This window comes from Oncorhynchus tshawytscha, linkage group LG25 (genome assembly GCF_018296145.1).
Source record: "Oncorhynchus tshawytscha isolate Ot180627B linkage group LG25, Otsh_v2.0, whole genome shotgun sequence".
Lineage (NCBI taxonomy): Eukaryota > Metazoa > Chordata > Actinopteri > Salmoniformes > Salmonidae > Oncorhynchus > Oncorhynchus tshawytscha.
Window position 1 is genome coordinate 5,466,437 of NC_056453.1, and position 25,489 is coordinate 5,491,925.

General features: G+C 43.4%; 1 protein-coding gene across 4 annotated transcripts in view; it reads right to left on the reverse strand.

Annotated features, from left to right (window-relative positions):
* Positions 1-3,636: 3,636 nt before the first annotated feature.
* The window catches only part of LOC112224098 (MAGUK p55 subfamily member 2-like), a 126,395-nt gene continuing 104,542 nt past the window's right edge, over positions 3,637-25,489 (reverse strand). For 2 of the 4 annotated variants that reach the window (XM_042305916.1, XM_042305915.1), the window contains 10 exons: positions 21,564-21,716; positions 21,069-21,224; positions 20,579-20,806; positions 15,297-15,428; positions 15,062-15,164; positions 11,307-11,375; positions 10,925-11,086; positions 10,067-10,269; positions 9,525-9,653; positions 3,637-5,518 (listed from right to left, as the gene is read on the reverse strand). In XM_042305916.1, the coding sequence (XP_042161850.1) occupies positions 5,342-5,518; positions 9,525-9,653; positions 10,067-10,269; positions 10,925-11,086; positions 11,307-11,375; positions 15,062-15,164; positions 15,297-15,428; positions 20,579-20,806; positions 21,069-21,224; positions 21,564-21,716 (1,512 nt within the window). In that variant the 3' untranslated portion in view covers positions 3,637-5,341. Of the gene's footprint in view, positions 5,519-9,524; positions 9,654-10,066; positions 10,270-10,924; positions 11,087-11,306; positions 11,376-15,061; positions 15,165-15,296; positions 15,429-20,578; positions 20,807-21,068; positions 21,225-21,563; positions 21,741-25,489 lie in introns of all 4 variants that reach the window. The other 2 variants (XM_024387402.2, XM_024387401.2) reach the window with 1 other exon arrangement.

Sequence of the window (25,489 nt, forward strand, 5' to 3'; positions counted from 1 at the left end):
TCACGAATGGAATATTTCCAACATCTCAGACAATAAACCATTTAAAAAAAAACATATTTGATAAAAACATGGCAACAAAGAACAAAGAAATGAAAGCTGACAGTAAAATATTCCATTCTCGGAGTATGAAAATAGATCATGTGCTGCAACCAGGTAAATTCAACAGAAGGATGCATTGTTGATTGCTGTGTGAATGTCTTTGCATGTGTGCCTATGCATTCATGCATGCATTTGTGTATATTTATCTCAGATCATGTATTGCTATTGCTATGCCATCTTACTTTTACAACAAAGAACATTAATACGAATAAGTACAGTAAGATCAACAATTGTCAATTATTTACAATTGTATGATCATATGACCAAATATACAGAATTTCATATAAAGAATAGTTACAGTTGGCCATAAAATGAAACACTGAATGTAAACATTGCAGTACATCGTTTTTGTAAGATTTGGTAAGGCCCCAATTTTCTTTAATAAATAAATATTTGGTAAGGCTAAAAATGTTCAGTGAACTCTTGGTAGTATAACAATGTTCATTATACTCCAAGAACTCCAGTACAGTATCTGCTAAATATATAAGCCTACTTCAACCTATATAACACACTGTCACTCGTATCACTCACATGCTACGCACTGTACCTCATTTTTGTTAATATATTTTTTATATAAATTAGGCTTATCATTTTTACAGAAATTACAGTTCAACATCATGTCTGTGGAGGAACTATAATTTGTGCAACAGTCTACCATGAGGCAAACCCCTTGCACTGGAGCATTTGAATGGGCCCTTTACAACAGGCCTCCAACCAATACCCCATGAAAGTGATGCGTTCCTATTTCCTATGTCATACGTCCATATCCATGTCCCTGGGCCCGGTTCCGGAACCTGTAAATTGGTGATGTACTGTAAATGGCATGCTATTGAAAGGTCCAGACACTTTCACTTGGTTTTGAGAAACTTACACTAGCAGCGATTGACTTTCTGAGTTCCAGGACGTTCAAAGAACACAAAACAACCACCTAAATACGTCTTTTTACAAACGGCAAAGCTCTTAGCATCGTGATGCAGGTCTTTAGAATCTTTACAAATGACATTGCGGATAAAGTTCAGAATGACACAATGTTATAATAAATTTTGTGGTTTGGGGCACTGGCCATAAGGGGTGTGGGGACCAAGAAAAAAAATCAAACAACTTTTTAAAATCAATAATATACATATTAACAACTGCAACAGTGATGAATGTGGGGCCAGAGTAAATGTCAGTTGGGGGGATGGGGGGGGGAAATGTCCATACAGAAGCATGTAAGGTAAATAACCGTTGAGTGGGTGTGGGGAGGAAATGTCCATGGGGGAGTGGCAGGGGGAGATGGAAGACCCGTCAAGAAGTGCAAGACCCATGTACATATGGACGAGTTCAGACCCATGGCCGTGAGCTTTGTAATGAGCTTATAGGGCACTATGGTATTGAACGAGCTGTAGTCGATGAACAGCATCCTCTAATATAATAATATGATGACATATTGTTTGTGCATTGCTTTGTGCATTGCTTTTGTCCAGGTGGATAAGGGAAGTGTGCAGTACAATGGCGATTGCGTTGTTTGTGGATCTGCCAGGGTGGTAGGCGAACAAGAGGGTAGAGTGTGTTGGGGAGGGAGGTGATATGGTCTTTGACTAGCCTCTCAAAGCACTTTATGATGACAGAATGTCATTTGCCATACGGCCTCAGTGGAGACTGAGTGTGTAGCCCACATTGTCATCGATGGCTTTCCTGGACAGCTCAGGGTCATTGTGCTCAAAACGTGAGAAAAAGGTGTTTAGCACCTCCGGTAGGGTGGCATTGGTGACCTGCCACACATGCCTTGTGTTTGACCCGCTGAATTGCTCCTCCACTTGAATTGCTCCTCCACTCCACTGAATTGCTCCTGTCCCTATACTTGTGTTTTGCCATCTTAATCGATCTGAGTAGGTCTTATTGTACTGTTTAACCAATCTATTGTCCCTGGTATCCTTGCCCTGTTTATAAGCAGCATCGCTCTCTTTCAGTTTTTCTACAAGGCTGCTATCAATCTGCCGTTTTTAATTCAGGAACATTTTGAAAGACACTATTGGTATCACGTCATCTATGCATTTTCTTATGAATCCGGTGACTGAGTCGGCGTATTCATTGATTTTATCTCCAGAGGTGACCGAAAACATATTCCAGTCTATGTGATCAAAACAGTCTTGGAGCGTGAATTCTGATTGGTCCAACTCTGTACAGACCTGTCCACCGGAACTTCCTTCTTGAGTTTTTGTTTGTAGGTGGAGAGAAGCAAGATGGAGTCATGGTCGGATTTGCCGAAAGGAGGATGGGAGATGGCCTTATACCCATGTCGAAAGGTGTGTAGCAGTGGTCAAGAGTAGAATTTCCACAAAATAGACAGTCGATGTGTTGGTAATAATTTGGGTGCACAGCTCTCAAATTACTTTTGTTAAAGTCCCCCGCAACAATGACTGTTGCCTCTGGGAATGCGGTCTCCAGTTTGTTCAGGGTCTAATGAAGATCTTTGAGATCCTTTTTGGTGTCGGTTTGGGATGGGATGAACACAGACATGGCGGTAATCCCTGAGAACTCTCTCAATAGCTAAAAAGGGCGACATTTGATGACCAAGTATTCCAAATAGGGGGAGCAGAAGCTCGCAAGTTCATGTACATTTCCTCCATCGTACCATGTGTTATTGGTCATAAAGCAGAGCCCAACACCTTTGCTCTTGCCAGAGAGAGCCCGCTTCCTATCCTTCAAAAAACACTAAAAAACGCTAGTTGTATATAATCCATTTGGATGTCGGAGGAAAGCCAAATCTCAGAAAGGTATGTTGCAGGATTGGATGTCCCTCTGGAAGGAGATCCTCACTCTGAGTTCGTCAATTTTCTTAATTTAATGACTGAACATTGGCGAGTAATATGCTCGGTAATGTAGGAAGGGGCGCACAGCGTCTTAATCTCACTAAGATCCCACGATGTCTCCGTTCGTGTCTTCGCTTCCTACTCTCAGGTAGACCTCGCAAGCAGCTAGGCGCCTCGCCAAAGAAGCTAGTCCAATGTTTCGATTTCTCACGGATTCGGGGAGGTCGGGGTGGACGGTGAGTACCAAGTGATTCATATTCTAATAGTTCTACCCGGGTGTATGTAGTAATGCATGAAGTAAAATGATTATGAACATTTGAGAAAAACAGTAGAAATACACAACAAAAAGTAGAAACCTGTTTTATCAGAGCTCGAGGCGAGGCGCCTTGGTCGGCGCTATCTTAACCACCCACTCATACAGAGATCTCCGCTAAACATAGAGTTAAGATGTTTAGCTGTGTCTCTGTGACCACCGATAATTTCAGAACGAAGTCGACTACAAATACAAAGTTGGCAATGTCTTTGCAATTGTTACAAACAATGACAAAAAATGCTTCAAATGAAAACTAAGATGACTGCATTAAAATATAAATAATATAGGCTGGATAGGCCTATTGTCACGCCCTGGCCATAGAGAGGCTTTTATTCTCTATTTTGGGTAGGCCAGGGTGTGACTAGGGTGGGCATTCTAGTTTCTTTATTTCTATGTTTTCTTTTTCTACGTTTTGGCCGGGTATGGTTCTCAATCAGGGACAGCTGTCTATCGTTGTCTCTGATTGGGAATCATACTTAGGCAGCCTTTTTTCCTTTGTATTTTGTGGGTAGTTATCTTTGTTAGTGGCACTATAGCCCTAGGAAGCTTCATGGTCGTTTCTTTGTTTCTTGTGTTGTTGGCGACATTTACATAAATAAAGGAAAATGTACGCCCACCAGGCTGCACCTTGGTCCGGTCATTTCCACGACGATGACCCTAACACCTATATACAGTATTTCAATCAAATTGAAATACATTTTATGTTCAATCAGTTATATTTTGCTAATTTTAGGTTAAGCTACTCTTTGTAATTTTGGCCTCACTATTTGTCATTATGTGTAGCAACATGTGCAATGATGTGCCAAATTTTGTGCATTATTATTGGATACGTGTTTAGAATAAGCAGCCACAATATTTGCTGCCATATGTGGAAATATCTAAAGCTGATCCGAGAGCAGCACAGGCTTTCTTTCGACCCTATCAGCATCGACACACGCTCCAACGACACATTTAGCAAACATTCTCTCTGCGTGGTGTTTTGGGAAACGCATGTTACATATTCGGCCGATGTAGGAACGATAGAAGCGTTAAAACACTTGTATGCCTAAGTTACTATTGGGAAACTATTGGGAAACCGGGCCCAGATCTTTTGAATGGTAATGAAGACTTTATAATCAAATTCAGGAAAACAATGTGATTTAAGATATTTATGATATAACATCATATTCATATTCGTGATTTAGTCATATCAATGCCTTCTCTAAAAATATTTGACGCTCAAGAAGTAAGACACATGGCAGAAAGGTAGAAAAGTCTCCTTTGAACTTCGTCTCCTGCTGCTTTGACAGCATGCCGGAGCATGCATTCTCTAGCCGAGAACTTACTCGTTTCGTCCTGCAAATAGGCATTTCTATTAAGATTTACATGAAACATTTTTACTTTTACTCTTTATTGATGCCAAGTTGTGGAAAGAACTGTAGCCTGGATTCCTTCATCAAACAAACGTAAACTATTCGGTTTCACCAACAACAAAAAACATTTCCCATCAACAAATGCAGATCCATAATGTCAAGGAACAAAACTTATGATGTCGGGTTGAATGTGTCCCTCACTATCAAATACGTGTTTAAAACACATTTTTATCCAGGGTCTTCCAGATGTGGGCTGACATTGTAGATCACGCAGTAGCTAACTCTCACAGTAAGAACTCGTTACTTACAGGCTTTTTGATGTGTTGTATATTAGATTACGCTGTTTTTGTTAATGAACATTTCCAGCCGGTACTTTTTTTAATGCAAAAGAAAAATAATTGTAGCCCTGGCGAGCTGCCGAAAGATTTGTAGTTCTAATGAAACGCATTCACTTTTCAGCTTCATACTTCTTCTTGGCCATCAAATACATTGAAAACCATCATATGGAAGAGTATACAATTTCACATACATCTTAAATGGCCACGTTTTCATGACTTGGATGATGCAAATTTGAGGCTCATTTTTAGCCTTCAAAACAGGAAACGGAACTAAAATTGACGTAACTTTCACATCGTATAGCATTACATGCTGCTGAGGGAATCTCCACTCCTTTACAATTTACTCTCTCCTAATTGGTCCCACTCTACCTGCCAACTCCTCAGACCTTTGACCCCCTATTCTGACCTCCTGACCTCTAGCCCTGACCTCTGATTGATTGGCCTTTAGAAGACCCAGCTGACAGGAACCCACTGCTGCTCTGAGCTCAGTCTCTCCAGTGCCGTCTTCAGGCCGCAGAAGGCTCCCTCCAGGCTGTCGTTGATGATGTTCAGGTCAAAGAAATGTCCGTAGGCACGCTGGATCTTCTCGCTCTCATCCAATGTCCTCTTCAGCTCAGAGTCCTGCATGGGAGGAACAACATGGTGATGATAGTGGTGATAGAGGTCTATGATAGAGGTCTACGCCCAAACAGTTCGAGCTTCTAATTTTAAAAATGTTTCTCTCCAGAAATAAGTTTCTCACTGTTGCCGCAAGTCATAGACCCCCAGCTCCCAGCTGTGCCCTGGACACCATATGTGAATTGATTGCCCCTCATCTATCTTCATAGTTAGTTCTGTTAGGTGACCTAAACTGAGATATGGCTTAACACCCCGGAAGTCCTACAATCTAAGCTAGATGCCCTCAATCTCACACAAATGATCAAGGAACCCACCAGGTACAACCCTAAATCCGTAAACATGGGCACCCTCATAGATATTATCCTGACCAACTTGCCCACCAAATACACCTCTGCTGTTCTCAATCATAATCTCAGCGATCAGTGCCTCATTGCCTGCATCCGCTATGAGTCCGCAGTCAAACGGCCACCCCTCATCACTGTCAAACGCTCCCTAAGACACTTCTGCGAGCAGGCCTTTCTAATTGACCTGGCCCGGGTATCCTGGAAAGATATTGACCTCATCCCGTCAGTAGAGGATGCCTGGTCATTCTTTAAAAGTCATTTCCTCACCATCTTAAATAAGCATGCCCCATTCAAAAAATGTAGAACTAAGAACTGATATAGCCCTTGGTTCACTCCAGACCTGTCTGCCCTCGACCAGCACAAAAACATCCTGTGGCGGACTGCACTAGCATCGAATAGTCCCCGCGATATGCAACTTTTCAGGGAAGTCAGGAACAAATACAATCAGTCAGTTAGGAAAACAAAGGCTAGCTTTTTCAAACAGAAATGTGCATCCTGTAGCTCTAACTCAAAAAAGTTTTGGGACACTGTAAAGTCCATGGAGAATAAGAGCACCTCCTCCCAGCTGCCCACTGCACTGAGGCTAGGAAACACTGTCACCACCGATAAATCCACGATAATCGAGAATTTCAATAAGCATTTCTCTATGGCTGGCCATGCTTTCCTCCTGGCTACCCCAACCCCAGCCAATAGCTCTGCACCCCCCACAGCTACTTGCCCAAGCCTTCCCAGCTTCTCCTTCACCCAAATCCAGTTAGCAGATGTTCTGAAAGAGCTGCAAAACCTGGACCCGTACAAATCAGCTGGGCTAGACAATCTGGACCCTCTCTTTCTAAAATTATCCACCGCCATTGTTGCAACACCTATTACCAGTCTGTTCAACCTCTCTTTTGTATCGTGCGAGATCCCTGAGGATTGGAAAGCTGCCGCGATCATCCCACTCTTCAAAGGGGGTGACACTATAGACCCAAACTGTTATAGACCTACAGTGGGGCAAAAAAGTATTTAGTCAGCCACCAATTGTGCAAGTTCTCCCACTCAAAAAGATGAGAGGCCTGTAATTTTCATCATAGGTACACTTCAACTATGACAGACAAAATGAGAAAAAAAATCCAGAAAATCACATTGTAGGATTTTTAATGAATTTATTTGCAAATTATGGTGGAAAATAAGTATTTTGGTGGCAATTGGTGGCTGACTAAATACTTTTTTGACCTACTGTATATCCATCCTGCCCTGCCTTTCTAAAGTCTTTGAAAGCCAAGTTAACAAACAGTTCACTGACCATTTCGAATCCCACCGCACCTTCTCCCCTGTGCAATCCGGTTTCCGAGCTGGTCACGAGCGTGGCTGAGGGGCACCCAAGGTACTAAACGATATCATAACCAACATCGATAAAAGACAGTACTGTGCAGCCGCCTTCATCGACCTGGCCAAGGCTTTCGACTCTGTCAATCACCGTATTCTTATCGGCAGACTGAACAGCCTTGGTTTCTCAAATGACAGCCTCGCCTGGTTCACCAACTATTTCTCAGATAGAGTTCAGTGTGTCAAATCGGAGGGCCTGTTATCCGGACCTCTGGCAGTCTCTATGGGGGTACCACAGGGTTCAATTATCGGGCAGACTCTCTTCTCTGTATATATCAACGATGTCGCTCTTGCTGCGGGTGATTCCCTGATCCACCTCTACGCAGACAACACTATTCTGTATACATCTGGCCCTTCTTTGGACACTGTGTTAACTACCCTCCAAACAAGCTCGAATGCCATACAACACTCATTCCGTGGCCTCCAACTGCTCTTAAACGCTAGTAAAACCAAATGCATGCTTTTCAACCGATCGCTGCCTGCAGACACCTGCCCAAATAGCATCACTACCCTGGACGGTTCTCACATAGAATATGTGGACGATTACAAATACCTAGGTGTCTGGCTAGACTGTAAACTCCTTCCAGAGTCATATTAAACATCTCCAATCCAAAATTAAATCTAGAATCGGCTTCCTAATTCACAACAAAGTCTCCTTCACTCACGCTGCCAAACATACCCTCGTAAAACTGACTATCCTACCGATCCTCGACTTCGGCGATGTCATTTACAAAATAGCCTCCAACACTCTACTCAGCAAACTGGGTGGAGTCTATCACAGCACCATCCGTTTTGTCACCAAAGCCCCATATACCATCCACCACTGCAACCTGTATGCTCTCGTCAGCTGGCCCTCGCTACATATTCGTCGCCAGACCCACTGGCTCCAGGTCATCTATAAGTCTATGCTAGGTAAAGCTCCGCCTTATCTCAGCTCACTGGTCACTATAACAACACCCTCCCGTAGCAAGCGCTCCAGCAGGTATATCCCACTGGTCATCCCCAAAGCCAACACCTCCTTTGGCCGCCAGTTCCAGTTCTCTGCTGCCAATGACTGGAACGAATTGATACTATGACATGACCAAGACGGTAACAAGGGGTGATGTAACACTGAGATTAGTGGTACACAGTCAGAAATTAATTGGTGTTCTTATTACAGTTTTTCTCAATTGCTAAAACACAATTACTGAAACCTTGCTCCATTTCCAAAACCTCATCTTCATGCACTATTTACATAACCTCTGACTCCTCTTGCAAAATGAAACATTCGCCTCAAAACAGTTTTACCTGTTTTCAAAATCAAACACTGCTCTCAAATCATAAACAAAGTGATCAAAATGATATACACTGTCAAGCAGTCAGTAAACAATACACAGAAAAATAGAAAACACATTGTTGAAAACATACAATTCTCAGGGAGAAGTACATTTTTAATTTAAAAAAAATATTCATATTTTTCCATCAATGTACTTTGATGATGAAAACATATTCTATCATAGTAGCTCAAAATTTATCAGAAAATACTACTCTGCTTTGCTCTTTTGTTTTTTGTTCTTCCTCCTCCTTGTACCCCTATTTTTACAGTACTGTACCCTGCATCTCACAAACTTGTCTCTGTGATACTGTAATTCTTGTTCTTTGTTGATATGAACCTGCAACCAGTCAAAATCTATTGAGCAGTCAGTACTGTTAATAAATGTAAAGCACAATGTTCAGGGCCAGACAATTCATCCATTGTACAGTATACAGCCTACAATGCACTGTACTACAGTATCCATTCTCAGACGTTCTCCTTCCCACCTTCAACAACCTGCTGGCTCTCTGAACTGGCTTATATTGGTTGTGTCGCATCATTTGAAACAGGTTAAATCAATTTTGAGTGGTTGTGTTCAATCAATGACATATGTTCTCTATTTGTATTTGATTGTTGCCACTTGTGTTTACCAGTATGGATGACATATGCATTAGAGTGCAGAATGTGTTTTGAGAATGAGAATGTGTTTAGAGTTTTGCTGAAAAGTCTACAAATGGTGTTTTATCATGTGAAATGGTTTAAGGTATTGACAACAGACTGCATAATTAGCTAAATGAGTCCAGGCAACTGAGAACTTTGTTCAGCCAATGGGTTTTAGTGTTTTAGCAATTGAGAAAAACTGTAATTAAAAATGATGATTTGCTAGGGTTAATGCATGTTCAACATACCAGTCATACATTTTAACGTGTTTCAAACAACATATTCTGCTAACTGGAACAATGATGTAGCTATGATACAACTGTGCAGTCTGTCTGGGACTCACCGTTAACTGCTTAGTCATCACTCCGGCTTCTTTGGCAGACTTATTCATGGCTTTGAGGACCTCGTAATCTGGAGCCTCAATAAACACCACGTAGGGAAGGAACTCTGATGTCCGCAGAACCTTAAGTGCCTGCAGAAATAAATTAAATAGTTGAAAAGCAGTTTTAATCATAGATTATTAGTAGATGCTAATGCGGTAACAAGCTATGTACCACTTGGGAATATTGAGTCTCATTAAAGTTTTCCATTCCTTCCATTTCAAACCCCCGTAATGCAAACCTTGGCTTTGGTTAAAAAATAAGAATGTTCTATAATAATCCTATTACTTCACTGATCTATGTGCCAAAGTTTGGCATAGTGGTAATGTAGACAACAATCTCCATAAAACAATAACATACGAAGGGGGGACCCAATTCTGTTGTCCTTTCAAAAAGAAAGAAAAAAGGTCAAGATCAACCTCTTCTCTAGACATTGATGCAGAGAAAATGTGTCTGGAGTATTACACCGATGAATGAATAAAGATGCCCAGATGCTATAGTTTACCTGTGGGTTGACATCCAGGATGCAGATCTTTCCAGCATCCACCACCTCATGGATGGAGTTGATCTTGGTGCCGTAGAGGTTCCCGTCGTACTCGCCGTGCTCCAGGAAGCGTCCGTTCTTAATGTCCGTATCCATCTCAGTGCGAGTCATGAACGAATACATCTGTCCATCCTTCTCATCCACCTTGGGTTTCCTCGAAGTAACTGGAAACAGGTAATAAAGAGAGATTGACGGTTGTTGTTGGGTGATGTACAGAAAGGTGTAGCAACTGACAAGCACGGTGCTGAGCAACGCACACAGAATAAAGAAATGTAGCCCTTGTATCTCATACAAATGTGAATACAGTATTTTGTATTTCTAAATTGTATGTTTTTTAAATATTTGTTTTAATATAATAAATCACAGAGGGTCAATGTCAATGGCTTGTGTTAAATGCTACTGTAGTGCTACTCACAGGGGATGGTCAATGTCAATGGCTTGTGTTAAATGCTACTGTAGTGCTACTCACAGGGGATGGTCAATGTCAATGGCTTGTGTTAAATGCTACTGTAGTGCTACTCACAGGGGATGGTCAATGTCAATGGCTTGTCAGTGTTAAATGGTCAATGTCAATGGCTTGTGTTAAATGTGCTACTCACAGGGGATGGTCAATGTCAATGGCTTGTGTTAAATGCTACTGTAGTGCTACTCACAGGGGATGGTCAATGTCAATGGCTTGTGTTAAATGCTACTGTAGTGCTACTCACAGGGGATGGTCAATGTCAATGGCTTGTCAGTGTTAAATGCTACTGTAGTGCTACTCACAGGGGATGGTCAATGTCAATGGCTTGTGTTAAATGCTACTGTAGTGCTACTCACAGGGGATGGTGGTCCCGTAGCGCAGGGGGTCTGACACCAACAGTTTGTTTTTTAGACTACGGCGGCCCACTCCCTGTGCTCCAATCAGAACCAACGTCTTCCGGCGAAACGGGGAAACCTTGGCAACCTCCTCGTAGATCCTCAGCTCGTGCCGATCAAACTCTGAACAGGAACATATTGATATCAGACATCCACATAATCAGTATTATTATCAGTATTACTTTACCTAATCTAATTCATGCTGCACATACACAATATAGCATACCACATTGACAACCGTTTACACTGTTTTCTAATAAAGTTTACAAGTAAAGAATACAATGGCAGCAGTTTCAAACATTGTTACGTTTACGAATTGTCATTTTGTCACGAAAAAACTTACCTGCATTTTTGGTTGTCAGATACATCATCTTTTTTTTCTTCTTCCCACCCATTCCAGAACAAAGAGGACCTGAGAAAGGCAACACACAAAATGTTGTCTTCATTCAATACTTCTCAACCCACTTAAATTGAGTCTTTATCAATTTAATGGATAGTACCTGCCAGTCAGGGTCGGCTGCCTTTTACAATGTTGCTGCTCTGTATCATAAATCAAGTCTGCAATATGTAGCCTGTACCACCAGAGGGGAGTATGCCAATGCATTACAACAGGGGCCTTCAATCTTACCCAGAAACCTCCTCCCAGGCAAACAGCGACCCAGGGACCCCCTTCATATATTAGCAAAAAATGTAAATGTTCCCACGTCTTGTCTTATCATTAGGTGACAGATAATGGCAAGGAGAACTAATCAACATTTTATAATGAATGGATTTAGAAGATAGTTTTTCATTATTTTGACCTCCCCACATTGGATTTGTTAGAGGAAGTGTAACTCTAACATAGCCTAATAGCTAGAAAGGTAACTCCAGCTGTTTAGCTGTATAAACAAAGTTTAGCTATGTGTTGGCAAAAATGTATGTTCAAGTGAAGAAAGCCTACTAGTAGTTTTATTCTCCTCTTTTCTACTGAAGATAAGTCAATTAAAATGTGCTTATTCTGCTGTTTCTAGTGATATTCATAAAAACATGAATAAAAAAATAACTTATTTTTTTGTGTATATATATATATATATCTATAATAAAATAAAAAATAAGACTCCAGGTTGAATACCCCTGCATTACAGAAAGGATGGCAGTTCAACTTGATTACAACAGTACACCTGGGAATCTCTGTCACTGCCCAGTCGTCTCTTCAGTATGGCTGGCTGGGAATCTCTGTCACTGCCCAGTCGTCTCTTCTGTATGGCTGGCTGGGAATCTCTGTCACTGCCCAGTCGTCTCTTCTGTATGGCTGGCTGGGAATCTCTGTCACTGCCCAGTCGTCTCTTCAGTATGGCTGGCTGGGAATCTCTGTCACTGCCCAGTCGTCTCTTCAGTATGGCTGGCTGGGAATCTCTGTCACTGCCCAGTCGTCTCTTCAGTATGGCTGGGAATATCTGGACCAGTCGTCTCTTCAGTATGGCTGGGAATATCTGTCACTGACCAGTCGTCTCTTCAGTATGGCTGGCTGGGAATCTCTGTCACTGCCCAGTCGTCTCTTCAGTATGGCTGGCTGGGAATATCTGTCACTGACCAGTCGTCTCTTCAGTATGGCTGGCTGGGAATATCTGTCACTGACCAGTCGTCTCTTCAGTATGGCTGGCTGGGAATCTCTGTCACTGCCCAGTTGTCTCTTCAGTATGGCTGGGAATATCTGTCACTGACCAGTCGTCTCTTCAGTATGGCTGGCTGGGAATCTCTGTCACTGCCCAGTCGTCTCTTCTGTATGGCTGGCTGGGAATATCTGTCACTGACCAGTCATCTCTTCAGTATGGCTGGCTGGGAATCTCTGTCACTGACCAGTCGTCTCTTCAGTATGGCTGGCTGGGAATCTCTGTCACTGACCAGTCGTCTCTTCAGTATGGCTGGCTGGGAATCTCTGTCACTGCCCAGTCGTCTCTTCAGTATGGCTGGGGGAATATCTGTCACTGACCAGTCGTCTCTTCAGTATGGCTGGCTGGGAATCTCTGTCACTGACCAGTCGTCTCTTCAGTATGGCTGGCTGGGAATCTCTGTCACTGCCCAGTCGTCTCTTCAGTATGGCTGGCAGGAATCTCTGTCACTGCCCAGTCGTCTCTTCAGTATGGCTGGGAATCTCTGTCACTGACCAGTCGTCTCTTCAGTATGGCTGGCTGGGAATCTCTGTCACTGCCCAGTCGTCTCTTCAGTATGGCTGGCTGGGAATCTCTGTCACTGCCCAGTCGTCTCTTCAGTATGGCTGGGAATCTCTGTCACTGACCAGTCGTCTCTTCAGTATGGCTGGCTGGGAATCTCTGTCACTGACCAGTCGTCTCTTCAGTATGGCTGGCTGGGAATCTCTGTCACTGACCAGTCGTCTCTTCAGTATGGCTGGCTGGGAATCTCTGTCACTGACCAGTCGTCTCTTCAGTATGGCTGGCTGGGAATCTCTGTCACTGCCCAGTCGTCTCTTCAGTATGGCTGGGAATCTCTGTCACTGACCAGTCGTCTCTTCAGTATGGCTGGCTGGGAATCTCTGTCACTGCCCAGTCGTCTCTTCTGTATGGCTGGCTGGGAATCTCTGTCACTTCCCAGTCGTCTCATCAGTATGGCTGGCTGGGAATCTCTGTCACTGCCCAGTTGTCTCTTCAGTATGGCTGGCTGGGAATCTCTGTCACTGCCCAGTCGTCTCTTCAGTATGGCTGGCTGGGAATCTCTGTCACTGCCCAGTCGTCTCTTCTGTGTGGAAACAGGAACATCAAGGTCTCTGGAGAGGGACTTGTAGCCTAGAGATTGCCCATGCTTGACTATAATCTTGTGTCTGACGTCCTCAGATAATTCTCTGGTTCTTTCTTTTGTCCATGCTCGTTGCGGTACACAGTGTCAAGAAAGATCTGGAGCTGGTTACTACAGGTACCAGTCCTCTTCTCTATTTAACCTGGATGAATATGTGATGTTTATACTGCAGGCACCTGCTACTCACCACCGGTGAGTTCAATTCCAAAGTAAAGGATAATCACCTGCTTGAAATCTAATTACATCTAACTACTTCTAGATGGTGCAAATAATATTGTCCGGGCCATTTTAGGATTTCTTTGTGGAATAAGCTAAGATATAAATACATTTATTTTTATTATTATTATTTTTTGCACACTGAAGACATACGTATTTGGATACCAAAATGTTTTATTTTTAAACCGTTTTCTGGAAGAAATTGTGCATATTTGAAAAAAGTGCAAAGGAGCCAATAGTCTTGGCCACGACTGTATGGCCATATCATATACTGCGTGAATAGCCCCCACAAGTGTCCCATATTTGTCTCATACAGGTCCAAGGGCAGTCTTAGTGCCTTACTGGATTGCCTGACTCCCACCTCCCTCTACTGAAGTGAAGAGCATGTGGCTGCAGGCAGGGCGGAGTGGGGGACTCACCACCTACCACCTGTGCTACAGACAGAAAGAGAACACTACAGTATGAATGTGACCTGGCACCTCCTGTCTAGAATGAGCTTAACGAGGAACAGCCTGCCTTTCTGAGTCATGCCTTTCTAAGTCTGCTGCTTCATGCTGGTCCCTCTTCACTGATTAAACAACCATCTTGAAGGGTGACGAGGGGACAAGCAGGCAGTCAAAACGTATGCACACAAAACACCCAGAACAAAAAAAATGTATTTATTTTGTCCCAATTTATTCTACTGATGTTTCATGTTGGTGGACCATATTTTGCGCATTCAGACAATAAAAAAAATATAATCTTATCCCATTTGAGTTTTTCTTGTTTTATCTTCCTGACAAATGTGGACTCCTGAGTGGAGCAGCAGTCTAAAGGCACTGCATCGCAGTGCTAGAGGCAACACTAGAGACCCTGGTTCGATTCCAGACTGTATCACAACCAGCTGGGATTGGGAGTCCCATAGGGCGACACACAATTGGCCCAGCGTCATCCGGGTTAGGGTTTGGCTGGGGTAGGCCGTCATTGTAAATAATTTGTTCTTAACTGACTTGCCTAGTAAATGTGTTCCACTTGAGTAAATTGAGTGCTGTCTTTAGTGTGTAGAAGATGCCAAGCTCCTTTGTATCCTCAGTATATAATATACAGTACCTGTAGTAACCAGCTCCAGATCTCTCTTGACAAAAGCCTTCCTCTTCTCCTCCAGTAGCTGGCTAGGGATGAGGCCTGCACTGCCCCCCACTAGGTGACATGCCTGTGGTGGAAATACATTCATAAAGTGCTTCTATCACTGCATTGCAACCACAACATATATTTTTTAAACTATTTAGGATAAACATGATAAAGTGAAAGACTAAACAGTGGTTGTCCGTTAGAAGTGACTGACCTGCCACCAGTTGAGATCCTCCTGGTTGAAAAGCTGCAGGATGTCTCCACTGCTGAAGCCCAGGCCTGCCTCCTTACAGGGGATTAGGTTGTCATGGGACGGGTCGTAGTCAAAGTGACACTTCACATACGCCTGAGGGAGATGGAGAGGGAGCTCGGTGAACAGGTCAGAGCTTGAGTAGAGGTAAACGCCATCTAAACATGATACATAATATCTAGTGCTCAATACACTGCCTACTTCAAAATGCTACGTTAATCACTTTATTACAGTATTTGTTTACATGCCATACTACTGTGAACACAATACCGGCAACCAGTGTGTGGTCTCAATGGTTCCTGGTGAATAGCTACAGTATCTGGTCAAGACCATCAACATCAGACAGCCTTGCTCACTTGAAACTCATTCATCTGCCTCTTACTGTCCCAGACAACACAAAGCTAGAGCACCACCCCTGTATCCCATCTCCTGAAAATGGAAGAGTCGGAAGGAGTTAGAGCCCAAACAGGTAGCCATGGCAACCCTTCCCTATGCTCAATGGTGATTACTCATGGCAGCAAGTTGAAGTGTGAATGAAATGCTCCCCTCAGCCCCTGAGCTACTCTAGCCCTCCCATCACCCCTTCTACCCCCTGTGATTTTAGCAATGTGGAGGGAACTGTTGTCACTTGGAGTCACAGACAGGACACTGGTACTTAGCTCAGTCACCTCAGCATACACCAGCACAGTACAGAGAGATGGGAGTTAAAGTTGATACTTCGTAATATACCGGGCGGATCTCTTTAATGGACTGGATTAATTGAGCACTTAAGAGGAAGGTATCATCCATTATCAATGTAGTGTAGCACCCACCTGCACAAAGCGCCTTGTATGTAATGTAATGTTACGGTGTTTGTACAAATTGTTTATCTCATTGTTGAGGGCCGCCATTGTCCCTGTTCCCAAGAAAGCTAAGGTAACTGAGCTAAACGACTACCGCCCCGCAGCACTCACTTCCGTCATCATGAAGTGCTTTGAGAGACTAGTCAAGGACCATATCATCTCCACCCTACCTGACACCCTAGACCCACTCCAATTTGCTTACTGCCCCAAAAGGTCCACAGACGATGCAATCTCAACCACACTGCATACTGCCCTAACCCATCTGGACAAGAGGAATACCAATGTAAGAATACTGTTCATCGACTACAGCTCAGCATTTATCACCATAGTACCCTCCAAACTCATCATCAAGCTCGAGACCCTGGGTCTCGACCCCGCCCCGTGCAACTGGGTACTGGACTTCCTGACGGGCCGCCCCCAGGTGGTGAGGGTAGGTAACAACATCTCCACCCCGCTGATCCTCAACACTGGGGCCTCTCCTGTACTCCATGTTCACCCACGACTGCGTGGCCATGCACGCCTCAAACTCAATCATCAAGTTTGCGGACGACACTACAGTGGTAGGCTTGATTACCAACAACGACGAGACGGCCTACAGGGAGGAGGTGAGGGCCCTCGGAGTGTGGTGTCAGGAAAATAACCTCACACTCACACTCAACGTCAACAAAACAAAAGAGATGATCGTGGACTTCAGGAAACAGCAGAGGGAGCACCCGCCTATCCACATCGACGGGACAGTAGTGGAGAGGGTAGTAAGTTTTAAGTTCCTCGGCATACCCATCACGGACAAACTGAATTTGTCCACCCACAAAGACAGTGTTGTGAAGAAGGCGCAGTAGCGCCTCTTCAACCTCAGGAGGCTGAAGAAATTTGGCTTGTCACCAAAAGCACTCAAACTTCTACAGATGCACTATCGAGAGCATCCTGTCTGGCTGTATCACCGCCTGGTACGGCAACTGCTCCGCACACAACTGTAAGGCTCTCCAGAGGGTAGTGAGGTCTGCACAACGCATCACCGGGGGCAAACTACCTGCCCTCCAGGACACAGCACTCGATGTCACAGGAAGGACATAAAGATCATCAAGGACAACAACCACCCGAGCCACTGCCTGTTCACCCCGCTATCATCCAGAAGGCGAGATCAGTACAGGTGCATTAAAGCAGGGACCGAGAGACTGAAAAACAGCTTCTATCTCAAGGCCATCAGACTGTTAAACAGCCACCACTAACATTGAGTGGCTGCTGCCAACATACTGACTCAACTCCAGCTCACTTTAATAATGGAAATTGATGTCAAAAATGTATCACTAGCCACTTTAAACAATGCCACTTAATATAATGTTTACATACCCTACATTACTCATCTCATGTGTATATGTATATACTGTACTCTATACCATCTACTGCATCTTGCCATTATTATGTAATACATGTATCACTAGCCACTTTAAACTATGCCACTTTTATGTTTACATACCCTACATTACTCATCTCATATGTATATACTGTACTCTATACCATCTACTGCATCTTGCCTATGCCGTTCTGTACCATCACTCATTCATATATCTTTATGTACATATTCTTTATCCCTTTACACTTGTGTGTATAAGGTAGTAGTTGTGGAATTGTTAGGTTAGATTACTCATTGGTTATTAACGCATTGTCCGAACTAGAAGCACAAGCATTTCGCTACACTCGCATTAACATCTGCTAACCATGTGTATGTGACAAATACAATTTGATTTGATTTGAAAATGTGTTATGATGATGGAGCAGTTTTGAGAGGCAAGGGAAATGTCTGCACAAACAGACAATAGCATCTCATCTGTCATCTCTCTCCCTTGCAGAGAAGCCATTTTGCTGCAACTCTCGGTTTGGACAGCCTGAAGTCGCCTCCGGAGATCAAAATACTTCAAAATGGACCCTCGCCGGTCGCCAGGAAGCATTTCAATGCCGTAACCTCTACATTTTCTTCTCAGAACCTTTTGAAATGCGCCAAATGTAATTTCCAAAAGAATAGCCCAGGGACTGATTTCAAAATGTCAGTGGACTGGATGGACAGTACAGAGCTGTGGGCTATTAGCATGCCATGAATTACTGCTATTTGAGAGAGGTGTGAAGTCCTGTGAGCTTTTCCTTGATCTCTGGGTCAGTTACCGAAGAGTCGCTGGTTCAAATACTCCAGCCGATAAGGTGAAAAATCTGTCGATGTGCCCTTGAGCAAGGCACTTAACCCTCATTTGCACCAGGGCTTCTGTATTACTATGGCTGACCCTGCAAAAGAAAACCTTTCACTGTACCTATCCTGTGTATCTGAGAAAACATTTTATTGTTATTTATTTCATTTGGGTCATGATGCCACTGAGTACAATCAATCTCTCACACTCTTTCCCACTGGGCACACACTGGTTGGAACAACCGTGTTTCAACATCATTTCATGAAATGACATTGAACCAACGTGGAATAGACATTGAATTGACATCTGTGCCCAGTGGGTTGACTCCTCAGAGATTCTGGGTCCATTAGCTAGACTCACAGAGCTAAGGACACTATACTAACAAGGAATCCAAAGGCTGGGCGGAAAGGTTCAAGGGGACTAATAGTAACCAGTAATGTGTTTTAGGTGTATTCATTTAGGGTGCATACACTATTTTGAATAACTATTTTTGTCAACTGAATGCTGAGTCTGTGGGTTGAAATAACCGATTGAAACATTTTCTTTCTAGTTGGAACAGATGTACTGTACAGATCTTTTTCTGTTTTTCTGGCCCTTTTTGGTCTTTTTGCTCTCTCATCCTCACGGTGACTCCAGTAGCTAATTCATTATTCATGAGAGAAAAGCCATTAGTAGGATTACACTTAAAAAATATATAAAAAAATCTCACAAAATTGTAAAAGTAAAATTGCCAAGGCAATTGGCAGGTTGATGTTAATTGTCATGAATCTTGGTCTGCAGGCAGAACTGAGTGATTTCCACTAGATGGACCAGCTACAAAGTCAAAATTGGATATATCGTACAAATTCAGGAAAATGTAAATGTGCTTTTTGGTCTTAATCTAAGGTTAGGGTTTGACATTAGCATTAGCAGTGTGGTTAAGGTTAAGTTTACCACTCTGCAGAGCTGCATCCAAGGCAATATTCATGACAATAAATGCCACCATAGCACTCACTTGAAGAGGTTGCATTGGATGTGTATTCTTGGAAGGAGACACAAGGTTAAAGACTGCAGGAGGGAGACATTGGCTCTACAGTATTTTCTGAAAAACCAAATAGAATTTCATGTAAATCTGAAAAGATTTGATAGGCTAAGTGGACGTTTTTGGCATATTGGATACACATATAAAATGCTTTCAGATATACAGAAATCCCAAAACAGATATGGGCTAGGGTTACATTTATACTGAACCAAAAATTAAACGCAACATGTAAAGTGTTGGTCCCATGTTCCATGAGCTGAAAAAAAATATCCCAGAAATTTCCCAAAAGCATAAAAATCTTCTTTCTTGCAAATGTTGTGCACAAATTTGTTTACATCCCAGTTAGTGAGCTTTTCTCTTTGGCAAGATAATCCATCCACCTGTCTGGGTTGGCATATCAAAAAGCTGATTAAACAGCATGATCATTAAACAAGTGCACCTTGTGCTGGGGACAATAAAAGGCCACTCTAAAATGTGCAGTTTTGTCACACAACACGATGCCACAGATGTCTCAAGTTTTGATGGAGAGTGCAATTGGTATGCTGACTGAAGAAATGTCTAAATAATTGAATGTTCATGTCTCTATCATAAGCCGCCTCCAATGTCATTTTAGATAATTTCGCAGCATGTCCAACCTGCCTCACAACAGCAGACCACGCGATACCACGCCAGCCCATGACCTCCACATCTGGCTTCTTCACCTGTGGAATTGTCTGAGACCAGCCACAAGGACAGCTGAAGAAACTATGGGTAAATAAGGTATTTCTGTTTTTAATTTTTAATACATTTGCAAACATTTCTAAAAACATGTTTTTGCTTTGTCAAGGGGCATTGTGTGTAGATTGATGAGGATTTTATTTATTTAATCCATTTTAGAAAAAGACTGTAATGTGACAAAATGTAGAAAAGGGGAAGGGGTCTGAATTCTTTATTTTGGGTAGCTATTTGGTCAACTATTTAACTAACTACTTAACAGTCGTATGGTTTGGAGTTGCAAGTTGTTCAGGGTCTATTGGCTCCAGACTTGGAGCAGAGGTACAGCTTGCCGTGCAGTAGCAGAGAGAACAGTCTATGACTTGGGTGGTTGGAGTCTTCTGAAAATGTTTAGGGCCTTCATCTGACACTGACTGGTATAGAGGGTCCTGGATGGCAGGTCATATGGTTCACTGTATGGGGTCACAGAGAAATCATGGGTCAACTCACCTGGCGTGGGGTGTGAGGCTCCTGGTAGCTGGGGAGGATCTTGAGCACCACACTGCCGCTGGCCTCTTTCAGCATCTGCTGGAGCACCTTGGGGTCGTTGCCCACCTCTTTCGCGTTCACCTCCTTGATAATGTCACCGACGTGGAGGAGGCCCTGCTGGTCGATCATCCCGCCGTGGAGGATGCGGGCGATCACCAGCTCTCCGCTCTCTACCCGAAACGTCACACCCTACAAAGGCAAAGATATAGCACTTTATTTTACATTGCAGATTTTAACTACATGAGCAGAGTCAAAGAAAAGTAACAAATCCATGATACTGAGTGGAAGGACCTACAAAGGTATAACAAGGACTGCCATTTTGTTTTTTAATTTCATTAAGAAACATACTCACAAACACAACAAACAGTTACACTGTAAGCCACTGTAAAGTAAGCCATTTCAAAATGGCTGCCAGGGTGTCCAGCATTTCTTGCCCCTCACTGAGTCTTACCAGGTGCTCTCCAGACACCTTGCGGATGCCCACCATCCTGACTGCGTCTGGGGCTACAGGCTGGGTGTTGAAGGCAGCGTCCATGAAGGAACAGGGGCTGGGAGGAGGAGTCTCAAAGGTCTTGGATGCCACCGAATCATGGGTTTCCAGGAGAGACTGTGTGTGGACCAATAGGGGCAGAGGATAATGATGTTGATGATTGCATGACACATACTGTAGGATGGAATTGATCTAGTAAGATTCACAACTGATCTTAAGAAGATGGCATTCGATACATTAAACACGGTAGCATGCCATCCATGGTAGCTACATAAGTTAGGTCACTTTTCCCTCAATAAGGTAAAGTTCTTGGAGAATGGGTCAAAAAAAAACTCTGTGTAGAAGTCCCACAGTAGGAGTGGCCATTCAGATCATAATGAATACGATTACGTAGACAGGAGGGAACTTGTCCTAGATAAGCCCTGATAAAAGCTTAAAACATTGAGTGTTTTAGACCTGGAAGTGTGGCTCCTTCAGTATGCGTGCCAGTTCGTCTGCAGCCTTGTTCCTGTGTGTGAGGGGAGTGAGCACCTTCAGGATGTCCTGCACAAGCTCCATGTTGTTGTCACTCACTGCCTCCAGCCTGGACTCCTCCAGGTTCTCATGGGCCTGAGGGTAGCAGGGAGACGGGAACTGAAGGTAAAAAAAAAGGTCTTGTGAATAACCATCTTTGTTGGAAATTTTAGCCTACACTTATTTAGCCGACACTTTTATCAAACGCGACTTACAGTGCAGTGTGTGCACACATTTTTGCATTCAATCCCACGACCCTGTTGCTGGGCGCCATGCTTTTACCAACTGTGCCACACAGGACTATTAGAACCAAATCAGAACCAAGTAGTGCCAAATCTCACAACGTACTTAGGCCATACAAATAAGTGCAAATAGTCACAGAGTATTCACCATTCGCTGAGTTCTTTTCTAGCAATAAAGTCAATGAACTGTGAAAAGACGGGAAATCCCCAAATAAACACAGTACAACTCCCATTCAGAAACAAACAACAAACGTCTCAGAAGATAAGCATCTGCCCTAAAACAGTCAAGTACGCTGTGTGTTTTCTCCCTGTGCTGTGGAGCATCAACACGAGTTTTTTTTGTCTCTCGTACCGAGGGCACTGGGCCCTCACCTTTCACCACGACTGGCCTCTGGCCCACCCCCCATGTGGAACTAGTGAACTGAATGATAATGTGTTACAGCTCATCAATCTCCAAATGTTTCTTTGTGGCTCCCATTAACAGCAAACCCTTTAATTTAGAAGTTTGAAACACTGCATAGTACTTAAATGGTTTAACCTGATATCAACTTATGCTGTCTTAAACCCATTAGATAAACCAGTACATACATTGGTAGGTACAGTGTAACTATAGTGTTGATTCAAATTAGCACCAGATAAATGAAGGAGAACACGAAGAAGACTACTCAAATAAGGATCTCTATGCATAGCCGTTACAGTACGCTGCTGCATAGAATATAAAGATAGAATAGTCAATTATAAATGATCTATCATCCTGCTACGTTACTCCCAAACAGATACAAATAGCCATGTTGTTTTGTGGGTAGATTCACAGAGACAGTCATACTCCCTTGGGCCTGTTGTCTAATCTCTGATCTGGCAGCCATGGGCTGTTTGTTTACGTGAGGGAAAGGAGAGCGCCCCTACTGTTAAACAAGACGGACAGAAACACAATACACACACAGTGTAACGGTTTTCTTCCTCTTCTGACGAGTAGTAGGAAGGATCGGACCAACATGCAGCGTGGTACGTGTCCGTGTTATTTTATTAGAACAGAAACACTAAACAAAATAACAAAGAGAGTGAAATGGAAATGAAACAGTCCTGTAAGGTGCAGCAACACAAAACAGAAAATGGTATGGTTCTCAATCAGAGACAACGATTGACAGCTGCCTCTGATTGAGAACCATACCAGGCCGAACACATAGAAATAAAAAACATAGAATACCCACCCACATCACACCCTGACCAAACTAAACATAGAAAAATACAAAGCAATCTACGGTCAGGGCGTGACACACAGACAGACACTCACACACACACACACACAAAGAGAGAGAGAGAGAGAGAGACACACACACCCACACACATATAGAATGTGTTTTGGTAAGGGTGGCAAGGCTGGTGGAGCAAACTTCAGAGAGTGGCCCTTGGACAGCAGAACAACACAGCCAAAGGCAGGTTATGCTCCCATATAATAGCTATCTTTGCCCTCTGCTGTTGTTGTCTGGCTTTGTAAGCTACTTCACAGGCACATTGGAAATATGGGAGGCTGAAGAATCCAAATAGAGCAAAATACCTGCAAGTCTGTTGTCATTTATTTAGATACAGTCATACAAAAATGGGTTCAAAAAGGGTTCTTCAGCTGTCAACACTGGAGAAACCTTTTGGGTTCCAGGTAAAACCCTCTGTAGAAAGGGTTCTACATGGAATCCAAAAGGGTTCTACTCGGGGAAAAATAGGGTTCTTCAAATGGTTCTCCTACGGGGACAGCCAGATAATCCTTTTGGGTTGTAGATAGCCTTTTATTTTAAGAGTGTAGGCAACCTAAATACGTGAGTGAGAGCATTTGTTATCTCATGATCTACAACTTCAATAGTTCTGATGACTCCAAGATAAGGAGCCAAGCAGTAGCTGCCAAGGAAATTACTGATCATAATGTTCTGTAGTTTTGTGAATGGCTTTTGGCATAGCTGCTTCTGCCAATATCCATTCATTATATATATATATATATATATATATATATCTCACACCATCGTTTAGACAAGCATTTCACTACACCCGCAATAACATCTGCTAAATATGTGTATAACATTTGATTTAATAGTACAGAACCTTGCTGAATACACACAGGGCCCTGTTCAAAAGCCCTGTAAGGAATAGGGTGCCATTTCAGATGCACCACGTAATATATTCCATTTATTCTTTACCATGAATATTATACAATAGACCCACTACTGTCTCAAGTCCTTGAACATGGACCAGTGCTCTTACAGCTGGCATCTGTGGATGAATCGTTTATGATGTTTCCCATCGATAGACACAATGGGCACACACACAGATAAAACACACAGATAAACACACAGATAAAACACAGAGAGAGAGACTTTAATTTAATTTAAAACTCACCCCCCCTTAAAAATAAAACACCAAAATATATCCTGTACTGCATACATGTACCATACTCAGCTTGCCCTCTACCCTATGATACAAACCAACATCACAATACCCAAAACAACTCACCACTTCTACAACCGTATATCCAAAACATCTTCCCCAGCTATACAGACAGCCCCCCCCAACACACCATATCTCCTGAAACATCTCCACACATTTTATCATTCTATAGAACTCAAACTCAACCCTAAGGCGCGCAGAGACCATCCCATTAAACAATAGTAAAGGGTCTGTTACCCCCCCAACTTTGACCCCGTTCCTCTTTGTTAGCCAAATAGCCAACTTCGCCTGAGCAAACAGAAAATTCAACAAAACCCATTTGGCCTTCTCCTTAATCGATACCTGTATCCCATTATGAACATCCCAACAGTAACCCCCCCCAACCTCTCACACAGACATTCCACCAGAGACATTAATGGCATTAACCTGGTGCACACAGAAGACACATCACAGTTCCTTTCATCACACAGAAAGGACACCCCTGCCCGATTCTCGGTTCAACCAGCTGTTAGTGGCCAGGGCTCCATGTAGAACCCTCCACTGGAGGTCCCCTGACCTCTTTGGTACTGGGGGTTTGTAGAGCCCCCTCCACCTAAAACCCACCATACTCTCCTCCCCACATACCCCCTGCCACTGATGTGCCTTCACTCCTGTTAGGCTTCTAATGTTCCTAACCTTAATGCAGAGGTTGTAGAGGGCTTTACCTCCCACATCCTCAAACTCCCCCAGGCTCCTAATGTTCCTAACCTTAATGCAGAGGTTGTAGAGGGCTTTACCTCCCACATCCTCAAACTCCCCCAGGCTCGGAGTGTTCAAATCTAACAAGTCCTCCAGACCCCCTTGCCAGTCTCCAGTCTCTGCCATCACCTGCAGTGGTGGAAACATTGGTGGCCCCTCCCCCTTTGGCCGCTCAAACACCCCCTTACTTGCTCAGACAGTGCCTCCTGGGCCTCTTCCAGGAATCTCTCCAGCAGCCTAAGAGACTTTATTCCTGTTGTTGTGCCAAGACTTCTGGGGTTTTCCACCCCTCCTTTCCCAGCACTCGCAGGTCACCCAGCCTTAGTAAACCCGCTGCCATCAGTTGCCTCTGCAGGGTGGCCGACTGAACCGATCTCAAAGGGATGGCTGGGTTGTGGAAGATAGGCTCCTCCCACACCCACAGCCCAGGCTCCACACCCCCTTCTCCTGTGG